The sequence below is a fragment of the Equus przewalskii genome, chromosome 10, assembly GCF_037783145.1.
Source record: "Equus przewalskii isolate Varuska chromosome 10, EquPr2, whole genome shotgun sequence".
NCBI lineage: Eukaryota > Metazoa > Chordata > Mammalia > Perissodactyla > Equidae > Equus > Equus przewalskii.
Window position 1 is genome coordinate 11,472,367 of NC_091840.1, and position 13,320 is coordinate 11,485,686.

General features: G+C 39.5%; 1 protein-coding gene across 1 annotated transcript in view; it reads right to left on the minus strand.

Moving 5' to 3' along the window:
- Positions 1-13,291, minus strand: part of MAP2K6 (mitogen-activated protein kinase kinase 6) — a 116,953-nt gene extending 103,662 nt beyond the window's left edge. Inside the window, exon 1 of the mRNA XM_008540385.2 lies at positions 12,950-13,291. Coding sequence (XP_008538607.1) covers positions 12,950-12,965 — 16 coding nt within the window. The 5' untranslated portion in view covers positions 12,966-13,291. The remainder of the gene's footprint in view (positions 1-12,949) is intronic.
- Positions 13,292-13,320: the final 29 nt, after the last annotated feature.

The window sequence follows — 13,320 nt, forward strand, 5'->3', positions numbered from 1 at the left end:
TGCACCCTGATATCTTGGACTCTTGCGCTCTCTGATCCCTGCTTTCCCACTAACCTCTTTGTTTATTATTTCTTTCTTCCCCTTCCACGTCGACTCATCTAACTCTTGACTTTTTTCCTCACTTCTGCTGCCCACATTTTCTTTTGCTGTTTGAATCACTGTCCCAGGACCATCCACCAGCTCTGAGGGACGCCTTACCTTCCTGCGGCTTTTTCTGGGTTGCCCACCTGGTCATACTCTTGAAGCATGCCACCATCAACACCCTGGCAGGACAGTTTGACAGATGGATGTCTGTTCTAAGCTGGGAAAGCTCCGTCCCACTGACCTCACCCCTGACCAGCTCACACAACATGTCCTGACAATTCCATCCCTTATTGTCCCCTCTTACTGAAGCTGATCCTGGTATTTTTATACATAATTTTATGCTAAATATACTCAGACCACATTAAGAAAATAAAGCTGCCTATTAACTATACACAGTTGAAAAGATCTTTTGTTAATAATCAATATTGTAGGAGCTTGGTAACACTCGAGTAGTACTCTTTTTTTTTAAGGCTTACAGGCCTTTTCTAAAAATAAGCTTTGCCTGGCTACAGATCCTTGGTTCTTAGTCACTCCCATTCCCTCTTAAGCTTTGTTCCATTAGGACTAGAACCATTTGTTACAAAGGGAAGGATGTCCCTGCCCCCATCAAGTGCCACCTCTGTATCTACGCATGAAAGCTGCCTGTGACAACCACTGAGAGAGTTTTGCAGGTCTCATTATCACTAAACACTAATTAAGTTTTGGGAATCAATACAGTAACAGCGTGTGTTTGTGTGTGTGTGTATGTTTTCTAATTTAACACTCCCCGGTTTAGAAGCATCTAGTCTTTCATTATTGATAGAAAACGAGAAGAGCAAGCAGGTAGTCTGCTCAAGGACCAGATGGCAAGTCTCTTGTTTTACTTGCTTATTCTCCTAAGAAGAACCACACTGAGAGTTCCCTTATTCCAAGTTAATGTCCTTTCTCTACAGATAGGACTTCTCGATCTTCCCAGGTGAAGTTCCGCCCCTCACCATGCTTGGTATCCCAGAAGCATCTTGTACCCAAATTTACATGCATGTCACACACAGTAGCATTAGTTTGCTGACATGTTTGTCTTCCCAAGTTATGAGTTGAATTGTGTCCCCCCAAAATTCTTATGTTGACATCTTAACCCCTAGTACCTCAGAATATGACCTTACTTGGAAATACAGGTGTTGCATACATCATTAGTTACGATGAAATCATATGGGATTACAGTGGGCCCCTAACCCAATATGACTGGTATTCTCATAAAAAGGGGCAATTTGGACACAGGTACACACACAAGGAGAACGCCACATGAACATGAAGGCAGAGATCTGGGCAATGCACCTACAAGCCAAGGAATGTCAAAGATGGTTAGCAAACCACCAGAAGCTAGGAGAAAAGCAAGGAACAGATTCTCCCTTCCAGCCCTAAGAAAGAACCAACCCTGCCGCCACCTTGATCTCAGACTTCTGGCTTCTAGAACTGTGAGACAATAAATTTCTGTTGTGTGAAGCCACCCAATTTGTGGTATTTTGTTATGGCAGCCCCAGAGAACTAATACATCCTACTAGACTGTGAGCTTCTTAAGAGATGGAATTCTATTCATCTTCATAGTCACCTAGCACTGTGCAAGGTGCAGATTATTAACTTAAGTGTTCAATAATGTTTGTTCAACTCAACCAAGAAATAAGGAAACATAGAGTCCTCTGGCCCCACCCTCTCACTCATCCACCTCACCCCCTATACTGCCAACATTGACTTTCCTGTCCTTAGACAGGTCGCATTAGAAACAAAAGATTGAAAGTCGAGATGGAAAAAATCTTTCTAACCCTAATGTATCAAAATTCCTCAATCTCATTCCTAAATAAATTCCAGAATTCAATCTGCATTTTTTTTTTCTACTTTACCTATAAATAGAACCTCATTCAGGAACAAAGTACCAAGCAAGAAGACTTGGCAAGCCACTTGAACGAGATGATACAGCCGGCAGGTCCTATCTACCTGGCTGGGTCATATGTTCTCTTTAACTGCACAGCAAGGTGAGGCAAAAACTTCCCTGTGGCTTTCCCAACTCTGCCCGAGGTGATTCAGCCCACCCACCTTACCCACTCTACCGACTCTGAGTTGAATGAAGTCACTGAGGAAAAAGAAGGTGACTAAGTGCTAGTTACACTGAGCAACAGCCTATTGTGAGCTCCAGAGCTGTAGGTCATTGTATTTTTTAAGCCAAGATACTGAAAGAAAAATTAATTTAACCTGTCAATTGTATTAAACATATTTATCTTTTAAGTGGAATTTTTCTGAAATTAAAAATGCATACAAAAATTTACAAAATCCCTTGGCAGTATCCAGTATCATGCTTGAGAAATAAGTTTGGTAAAATAAAGAACCTTCTGGAACACCTCTCTTAAGGTAACTAAAATGAGAATTGAGAAGTACATTAAACAGTTTTCCTCCTCTTTAAGTGACTTCAGATGATTCTAGAAAAGGGAAAAGGACTAAGAAATGGAAAAGGCAGGTTGGCAGGTTATAAAAAATGAAAATTACAGCTGTGGCCATGCTCTGGAAAATATTCCCTGACCTAGCTAGACGTTGATTATTGAACCAACAGCTTGCTTATATAATTACAGTGTGCCTATAAACCTGGTTGATATGATATACTTGTTTAACTATTAACTTCTAGATTTCCTGGAGTTTCCACAATCCAAAAAACACCTAAAAGTATGAGATATGATATGTTCCATTTATTAACCTATTGTGATCATAAGCAATAACTACAGTACATAACTTGGTAAGAAAAAAGAAGTTCTTAGAAAACATAAGCAAGGTATTTAAGCTCCAGATATTCTGCTTGGGCATCTTCTCTCTTTAATTCTTCTAAGAAACTATTCTGCCTATATGAACATTCTATTGGTGCCCCTGTATACTTGAAGTCAAGATTCCTTCTCCATAACTCCTTTGGATCTAGGACACAACATCCTCAGCAGCTCTGAAAATTACATTAATACTTGCAAGCTCATTGTAAAACCTTTCGTGATCTCCCTCTCATTCATAGGACCTCCCAACTCACAGTATCTCTTCAAAGCCTGTCATCTAGGATTCTATCCTACATATTTCTGTACTTTTCTTACTCCCACTAGACTAGAAACTTCTTAAGGGCTGGAGGGAAAGGAAGAGTGAAGCAAATGTATGTTTAGGGAGAGCTTATTATATAACACAATGCCTCAAACCCAGAAGTGCATTCAATAAATATTCATCAAATAAATGAATGCCAAGCACTGGCCAAAACACATTACATACATAAACTCGCTTAATTTTCATAGCAACCCTGTGAATGAGTGTCAGTCTCTCCATTTAGCAGGTGAGGAAATGGAAGCTAGAGGTTAAGCAGATTTTTCAAGGCTCATAGCCAGTGAGTGGAAGAGTAGAGCAGGCTGCATTTCTGTCTAGTTCCACCGAGCACAATGTCTTAAACATAACAATCGATCACAAATTTATTTGTCGAATTGATCTGGACAAACCCCTTATCCAAGTTCTCTCTTTAGGTATTTTCAGAGTCTTTGGGACTATTTTTGTAAAATGGCAAAGGTGTTTGGGGTGCAGAAAGGAGTAAATAAAGTGGGGAGAATATGCTTATAAAGTTTTCAAATATCACAGAAAGGCTGTCTCTGCACATTCACTGCAAAATAATTTTCCATTCTGTTCTTTTTTCCATTCTGTTCCCACTGGTTTTTCAGATTCTAGCCTTACCCTTATCTCCAACTCATCCCTCCCATGAGGGATTGGAGGAGGCAGAATGAAGGTAGGGAATAAATAACTTGTCACTCAACATCCAGACCATCTATTCCCATGGTTTCACCCTGGGATCATGGGAAACCACTGAAGCACAGGTACGACTGTTCTGCTTTGGCCGGAGAGAACTCACTGGTTTAAAAGTAAATTCATTCCCCAACCCCCCACCTCCTCTACCACAAAAAGAGGTAATTCTAGTTTCTTCCACGACCATCCAGTACAAGAGGAAAACAGTCGAGACGTAGGTTCACTCACAATTTCAAGGAAACTGCACTTGTCACATTTACATAGAAATAACCAGGAAGAAGGGAAATTACTAAACCAAAAAGGGGCTGTATTCCTAAGTATTCGTCTATTTAGGTATGGTGCCAAACTGGCCATGTTCTTACAGCTGTTTTAAAACAATTTAACTTTGATGGGAGGGAGACACAGAAAGTTTGGGTCTGCTTAGTTACAGCCTATAAGACAGCTAATGGAATCAATATTCATGTCTGATGTTTAACATAAACTTCCTGTCTGTGCAGACAGGATCTATCAGTAGACCAACTGAAACTAGCCTCTTTCAACCAGTGGGCAATTTGTACTTGGAATTCAACTTTAACACTCAGTATGAGTCACACTCAGTATTCTACGATTAGCAGAAGCTTAAAGGAACATGTTAAAAGGATCCTATACATAGGTAGACACAGGTCAGCCCCTCCTAACTACCTTATCTGGCCCTGGTATGCCCAAATATCCATGGAATCCATTCATGTTTTCAATCTCCAACCACGTATTTTGGGTAGTGGGTTCATAAATTTGTTATGGAGTCACAACTCAAGTCCAGTAGCCAGGAGCTCAGGTTCTGGGGTCAGACAGAGCTTGATTAAAGCCTCTGCTGTGCCACTATCCACCTGGACACCTAAGGCACGTTCCTTAACCTCTCTGGCCTCAGTTTGCTCGTATACAAAATGGGACCTCATTTTACCAGGCCCTAGTGAAGGTAGAATGAGATAATTTACATCCATCACTAAGCACAGTATCTGGAATATAGAAAAAATCTCAGTGGTGTTACCATCTGGGACGGTAGGAATTATAGCACTTCCTTCTGTGTGACTTAAACTTATCGCCTTCTGGATATGGTGAACAAATCTGGGCTCATCCTACCAAAGCTACTCTGTCTTCCTGTAGCTTCCACCCCCTCCCCCTTCATTTTCAGAACCTTTACCAGGACATTCCTTCCTAAATACATACAATACCCACAATGTAAGTGACTCTGTGAGCTAAAGGATACTCATACCCACATGAAAACTGTCCCCGCAGGGTTGGGGGAGTAAATGTGAGAAATGGCCCTAACCATTGTAGGAGAAGATAACAAAGGCTGTCTTACCGTAGAGGGAAACTTCTGTCTTTAGTCCACACAGAAACAACGATGGAACTTCTGAGCTGCATCACGATAATAATCAACAAAGCCAGGCTACGGTGGTAGTGAGAGTTGTTTTTACTTTATTTGCTTTTTAAACAAAATATAAGACCAAGAAAAGGGGAGAATGAGGCACTAATGGAAGAACTAATGAGCAGCTTCTCAATAGGAGGGAAAAAAAAAAAAGAAATATAAAGCAAACAGGAAGAGTGCAGCTGAGGGGAAAGGACCCCAGGATGGGCTAAAGGAGACTGGTAGCTCAGTTCAGCGGAAATGAGCAATGGCCTACAAATCTCAAACCCAGGAGAAACACCACTCAGACATTTCCTGTCGGCTGGGCCCCAGAGGTCACTGGCTGAGTAGTGGGTGAGAAGTTATCCAGGTTAACAACTTCCAATTAAAGCCAAGGATGAATGTAATATAGAAGCTCCATCATGAAAAGACTCCATTACTCGCTTGAGTGAAGTCATAAAGGGTAAGACTAGCAGACTTTTCTTGAAAAGGACCAGACAGTAAATATTTTTGGCTTTGTGGGACAGTCTCCATCCCAACCATTCAACTCTACCATCGCGGAGGGAAAAGCAGCCATGGACAACATATGAATGAATGAGCATAGCTGTATTCCAATAAAACTTTATTTGTGACACTGAATTTGAAGTTTATATAATTTTTATGTGTCATGAAATGTTATTGTTTTGATATATTTCCCCCCAGTCATTTAAAAATATGCAAACTCTTTTCATTTATGGGTTGTACTTAAAAACAGGTAGGACTGGATTTGGCCCATGGACTGCAGTTTGCTGACCCCTGGTTACAAGCACGGGCCCTGTGCTCAGACAGGCCTGGCCTAGCATCCTGCCTCTGTAGCTTACTGGCTATCCAGCCATGAGCAAGTCAGTTAACTCACGGGAGCCTCAGGTTTTTCATTTGTAAATTAACAACAGCATCTGCCCCTAGAGGATTTATGTGACGTTCAAAAGCATACTAGGTGAAAACTGACTGACATAAGATAAGTGACGATGACAATGATGATGATGATGATGACGGTGATGATAGCATGGGGTGTGGATTGCGATCAGCATCTAGATCTGTAGCTAATGGTCTGTAAAAAAAAGACTGATCAAAACCCAACTTAAGGAGAGATTTACAGAGTAGAAAATGAAATAGATGATAAGAGACCCAGCAGGTGCCTATTTAATGCCTCAATTCAGAATTGAGTTGACTAATTTATGATGATTTGTGATAGACACCATTTTGTGTAGATTATAACCTGAATATCCTTTCCACGGAGAAAGAAGTGGTTTTATGGACCGCATACCAAACTGTGTGAACCAGCTCAGGGAAGGAAGACTGTCTCTGTCTCTGAGGAGGCAGAGTGGGGAACAAGACCAGGGCAGAAGGCGGGGCAGCCAGTAACAGCACCAGTGGTCGAGGAGGAAGTGGGGAATCCTCTCATCTGGGGGTTATCCGTGCAGAGTTCCCTGTTTTGTCACAAGACAGCTTGAAACCCTTCAGAGGCTCAAGTTCAGAGGTAACTTACAAACCAGTTCCTGAAACCAGCACAGGATGGATGAATTCCCTTCAATCCTATCCCGCTGGATTCTTTAGACAACTCATCTTAGTTCTGCATACTTTTAAAAGAGAAAGGTAGTCAGGGATCATGTAACCTTTAAATCTGCTCAGAGGGCCTAGGTAGGAGAGATGACACTTCTTAGCCATCATAAGTTGCTTTCTGTGCTATCCTTACAACTTCCAAATATCAAGCAAAGATATAACAGGAATATTAATGCAAACAAGCAGGAAAACTGCATTATAATTTAATGACCCCGAACCTTTTATGAAACATGGGGAAAAATGAAAGAGATCTCTACTGATGAAAAAATACTTTTATTGTCAGACACTTATTGAGCACCTATTATTTATAAGCACAATGCTAAAAGAGACGCAAAGATGTATACGAAGAAACGTTAGCTACCCAGCAGGGGCTTTCAGAGATCATCCATAAAAGGCAAACAACAATTACAGTGGTTAAAACTGAACGCTGATACTGTAGGTACTCGGAATTAAAACGAGAGTGTTTGCAAAATATCCTTTGGCAGAGAATCGGTAAGAAAGCCCAGCACCATGATTCATGTATGACCATTTCTTGGGCGCAGAAAAAGAACCCCTGCTGATGGTCCCATCAGCCTCCCTGGCCAGCCTGCCCCCGACAAAAACAAACAATACAAAAAATAGGAAATGTACTAAAGATTCTGAAGAAAAAAAGTTTTATAAATGTGGATTACTAGTGTTTATGGTGGTTTAGCGAAAAGAACTTCGGGACAGAGAATCAGGAAACATTAAGTTCCACCTGTGGCTCTGTCTTCAGGCAAACTACTTACTTCCAAGACCTCAGTTTGCTCATCTGTGAAATGAGATGATTGGACTAGAAAACTCCTTTCGCAGCTGTAAACTCTATCACTTAATATCAGGATGCATAAATAGGCACATTTAGTAAGGAAAGCTATGTTAAGAATACGTTAAGTGTGACTGATTTAAATAACTTGTGAGGTCAGCAAAGTTGATCCTAGCCTTAATTCTTCTAACAAATCTAGTAACCCAAAGTAAACCTCCTTTTATGACTCGGCATTGCATGTGAAGTTTAAAAAAAAGAGAATTATTCTGCAACAATGCACATAACACAATCAGGTGCTATGGAAGAATTATTCACAAAATGAAAGAAAATCTAATTTTGCCTGTAGAGATAACTGAAAATGCAGAAATGTCCAGAAGCAAGTTATCTCCCAGACTGGAATTTTAATCAGATCATTACATTTTTCTTTTTATTTTCATATTGGTCTGGATACCTATAGACAGTAAAACAAAATGAGCTTATAAAATATGTGATGTTTACTTAAGACATTTTGGTGAAAATTAAAATTAGAATCCACTAGGGAACTAAGTTGTTTAGATGTATGGAACCCAACTTTGAACCCATGATTGCCTAAGCTCTTCAACTTTGGAATTTTCTGGCCTCACTTTGAAAATAAATTGATCCCCACATTGAAATTTTAAAGATACAATTTTATGAGGAAGAAAATAAATTCAAATACATGAAACACAAATGTCAAAAAGGTGGGGGCATTCAACTTTTTTATTACTAAAAAATGCAAATGAGAATAAAGTATTAATACCTTTCATTGAATTGGCAAAGTTTTTCAAATTATTATACCCAGGATGAAGGTAAGTAGGCATAACCTTTGTAGAGAGCAATTTATTTGGCAATCTTTACCACCACGATGCCTAAAAGGAGAGAATGGGTACTTCCAAATATCGTTGGTGGGAATGAGAATTAGTGTTAGCTCTCTGTGGGGCAATTTGGCCACATCTCCATGCATGTCCCTGAACCTAGCACTTTCACTTCTAGGAATTCATCCTAAAGAGATAATTGGGCAAACGTGCAAAGATGTATGTTCAAGGTATTCCTTGCAGTATTGTTAACAGCTGTAAAAAAAAAAAAAAAATAGAAACTATGTGAAAGTCCAATAGGAGATTGATTAAACAGCTACATTCTTACAAATTAAAATAAGCAATTGTTAAAAAGAATGAGGTGAACGTATGTGTGTGAATATAAAAAGATGTCCAAGATATATGACAGAGTATAAAGCAAGTTTCAAAATATTATTATAGTGTGTAAAACAGCATGTATGAGTATGTATGTATGTACAAATACAAAGAGATAGTCACCAAAAAGTTAACAGTAATTACCTCTGGACGGTATGACTTGGAGTGATTTTTATTTTCTTGTTATGAATTTCTCTTTGGTTTGAACTTTTTTCATGAGTATATATCATTTTATGATAATGAAGAAGTTATTTTTAAAAGGTGGAGAAGAGAACGGGCAGTGGGAAGAATTGGATATCCATAACCAGTAGCTTTGCATCCTGGAATTTAGTCTGAGGCCATGGTACACACAGTAACTTAGGAAGGAGGGTGGTCATCACGGGAATACCCCTAACATTGAAAGTTACTAAATATTAAGGTCCTGTTTAAATAAATACAACAGAATTGGATATTACGAATGTAGAAACACTAATTTGATTACTTCACAGTCTATTGGTAAGTGAAGCAAAAGGGAAGTGAATAGACATTGGTTGTATACATATTTTCAATTTATTCATATACATATACATAAAATAGAAAAAAAGTCCAAAAGGATATATGCCAAAATGTATTCTATAGTAACTGATGATTCTTATTTTCCTTTTCCATATTTTCAAGTGTTTCTATAATGAACAAGTCTTATTTATGTACTTTTTTAAGTTTTAAAACTATTCCTTACAGATCTTTAAGATTTTAAAATACTGGAAAGTAGTTACAATAATACTAAGCTGTGAAAAACAAACCGATGAGAATCTCAATCCTTTTCTCCAGCGTTAAGCAGACCACCAAGAGACCCCCGTGAGTGCCCCTGCAGCTGAGTCGCAGCCTGCTGGAAAGAACTGAACGCCCCACTAACACAAAACAAGCTCAGGAAACCCAAGGTGCCTATTCTGATTTTGTGTCCTGAGATGGACGAGGTTATAAAACACACTGGCTCAGATTACAGACTAAGCATGACAAGTCCGGCTGGTACAACCTAACAAAGGAATTGACACAGAATGAGAAATTTACATTTCCAGGGCGGAATGAATTACAGAAGCAAAGCACCCATAGTAGGGTTAAGCCTACCACTCTCCTACATGCTGCTGAATTATGCCTTACACACATTTCTCACGACGTGATTTACCTATTACTACCTTAAACTGAGATAAACTAGGATTTTTAAAAGGTGAATAGAGGGAGAAATGAGAAAGAGTGCAGGGTCAAACTTTTTGTAGATTTTCAGGTGAACTGGGAGATGCCAGGCCTCCCTTCCTTCCTCTCTCCTTCCCTCCCTCCCTCAGATCATTATGGCTGATAACAATAGTTTTTCTCTCCCGGGTAATGTAGATGACACATTTTTCCTGTAGCCTGTCTTCCTGTAAAGTGCAGGAATTCCTGCACTTTCTGGGTGCCCTTCCTGTTAACTTACATTTCAGATTTCCTCAAAAGGCATTCTACCGCTTTAATATTTGAAAAATGTCAGCTCAACCCCAGACAGCTAATATAAACAAGCTGAAAAGCATACCACCTAAAGTTACAACTGTGGAAAACAAAATTTCTTTTTAAGAAATTCTTTCTCGGAATCTCACTGTTGGTAAGGCTGGAAAGAAGTAACTGGCTCCTTCAGCTCCCAGGGACTCTGTAATTCTTTTGCCTCTGCTGTGCCTTAAATTAGAGGTCTGTAAAACCGAATTATAGTGATCTAGAAAGTTCGTAAAGGTCCTTGAATTGAACATGTTGTTAAATTCTTCAACACTGTGAGGTTGCATCCACCTTTCACTTTTCCTCCCATTTCATTTGGTTATAGTATTACAAAGAAGTTTGCTACTGCAAAAAATGTCTTGGCCATTTGAAACTGCCATAGCTGAATTAGGCCAATTCCACATTTAAAGTCCAGGCCAAAGCTCCTTTGCCTTTTCTGAAATGATCACCCACTTCTTTCTACCAATAATTTTCCTTTGGGACAGAAACCCCATGTTCACTCCGTATGTACCTTCCAAACACAACCCAATTAAGAAAACTTTTTGGATGAATGGGAATTGATTTGAAGAAGCATCAGTAACTGATCTATTATGTGTGCACCCATAATGGAAGAGTGCCATGCTAATATTTCTTTTAGCTTTCCAACTCAAAAACTTGCGCTACTAGGAGTGAGCTACCTTAGGAGTGAGCCCCAAAAATGCAAAAAGGAAACTGATTTAGTTTAGACCCTGAGGTGCAAAGATCAGATCACTCTAACATCACCTTCTTCATGAAACCTTCCTGACTATCTCCCAGAGAGATCACTTCCATCCCTAAAGTCCAACAGCACCATTTCTCTTCACTATCTACGCAATTATCTTGTATTATAACGATTGTATACATGCTTTCTTTCACCAACCACAGAGTAAGTTCCTGGAAGGAAGCAACTACATTTTAAATATTTTTGTATGCCCCCAAATCCTGTGCACTACATCCGACTATCTATCTCTATGTGTACATACATACACATACATACACAAACATATGTATCACGATATGTTTATACACATATTAAACTGAACTGAATGAATGAGTGAAAATATACACAAATACAAAGTAACTAGATGTCATCTCTTTAATACATCAAAGCATGGAATGCCCCTTCTAAGCTACTATTTCTCTGGTCAATTAGGAGATTGTAGGTTTCCCCTCTCTTAAGAAACATCTGCACCTCATAATGCCAATTCCTATGTTCTTCAGCATTCTTAGCCTTTCAGATTTCCATTCTCCCCTAAGACTCAAAGACAAGCAGAGCCCTACTTTGAACTCTTAAGAATACGTATTACTTCCTTCTTGGGCTGAGATGCATGCTTCCCATCAGGTAGAATTAAAAAGTGGTACAACTACTCCAAAAAAAGCGGCAGAAAGCTTATGAGACACTTTCATTTCACCAGGTCTTACTTACCTATGTCGTGCCCCAGGTAGCCTAACTCACCCAGTGCCTAACCCACCTCTCCATTCCATACATTCTCAGATGGCATACGCTTTCTCTATAGTAAAGAAGGATTGATTATTGAAACAAGTGACTTAGGGTCCTGGAGGCACCTGACAACACCCCCTCAAGTTCTCTTGATGCCATGTTAGAAATTTTATTTTTTTTAATCCCCTCCCCAGCATGACATTAAGTCTGCAAAATACAACTGCGTAAAAAAAAAAAAATTTAAGAAAAAGAAAAGAACACAAAGAAAACAACCATAACCCTGAACTTCTGACCTATTATAATTGACTAAATATATGCAATTACACACTTAAAAGATTTCATTATGGTTGTCAATGAAACAGTGCAGTCTCCCCACGTTGGTGTAATGCTTAAAAGTACAGTTTTCCCCCAACATTTTCCCCCGAGATGCAAAGCATCTTCCTTATGGGAAGACATAAAACATCTATGCTCTCATTGCTGCTTCTAAATACTGCGAACCCAAAAGCAATTGGTGTAAAGTGCAAAATCTCGGAAGAGAAAGTCTTCTTGTCTGCTTTTCTGTAACATGCTATTATTCACACTTCACCTTTACTTCCTTTAAAAACCAAAAGTTGTTTAATGTTCAAAGCGATATCAATGGAAATTTAGCTAAATACTGGTATCGCAACGGCTCATTCCCAAAGGAATATAAGGTTACATTAATTTCCTACTAGTTTAACTCAAGTTTTACCTTTCATCTTCACCTACAGACTTTTTAAAAGTTTGTACCCTTGTTGCACATAAAATTACTTGTAATATGTGTGCATACCAAAGAATTTTACAATTATATAAAGCATTGCACTTTTAGACGCTACCAACCTGCTCTATCTCTCCTGACTGTGCAAAAGGCAAAAAGAGCTCAGTAATCCTAGCAGAAGAATGCAAATAACGTCAATGCACAGCTGAACTGCAAGCCCTGCCTTACAGGAACTCTCTGTGTCTGCAAAAAAAAGACACATACTAAACAGGAAATGCAACTGAGCTGTGGAAAACCTCAAACTTAAAAATGCAATCGCCAGGCGAAAATTGCATCCATGCATTCATAAATGCATGCACAAGCCTTTGCATTTTTGCAAGTAATGCAAATAGACTCTTACCTTTCGACTGAGACATTTTCCCCTTTCCTTTGATGGGGGAGGGGAGCACAAAAGACTTTGCCTTGCTTCTCTTCTGTAGCTAGTTTTGCAACAAAGATGCAAGCTGCAGGCGTGCAATCTTCATGCAAGTGGAGTTTCTCTTGACCGATGCAGCAGATGGACTTTCAGGGAATCAAGATGGAAATGCACACCTTGCAAAACAGACTGGAAAGTGATTTTTCCCCCAGTTGCAACGTTAGGGAAGGCTGTGCTGCAGCTACATGATGGGCCAGGGCTGGCAGCTAAAAGCTCCAAACTTGGAACTGAGTATCTTAGTGCGCAGACGTCCTTCCTGCGAAGGGCGCGGGGGCCGCTGGGTAATGTAGTTCCGG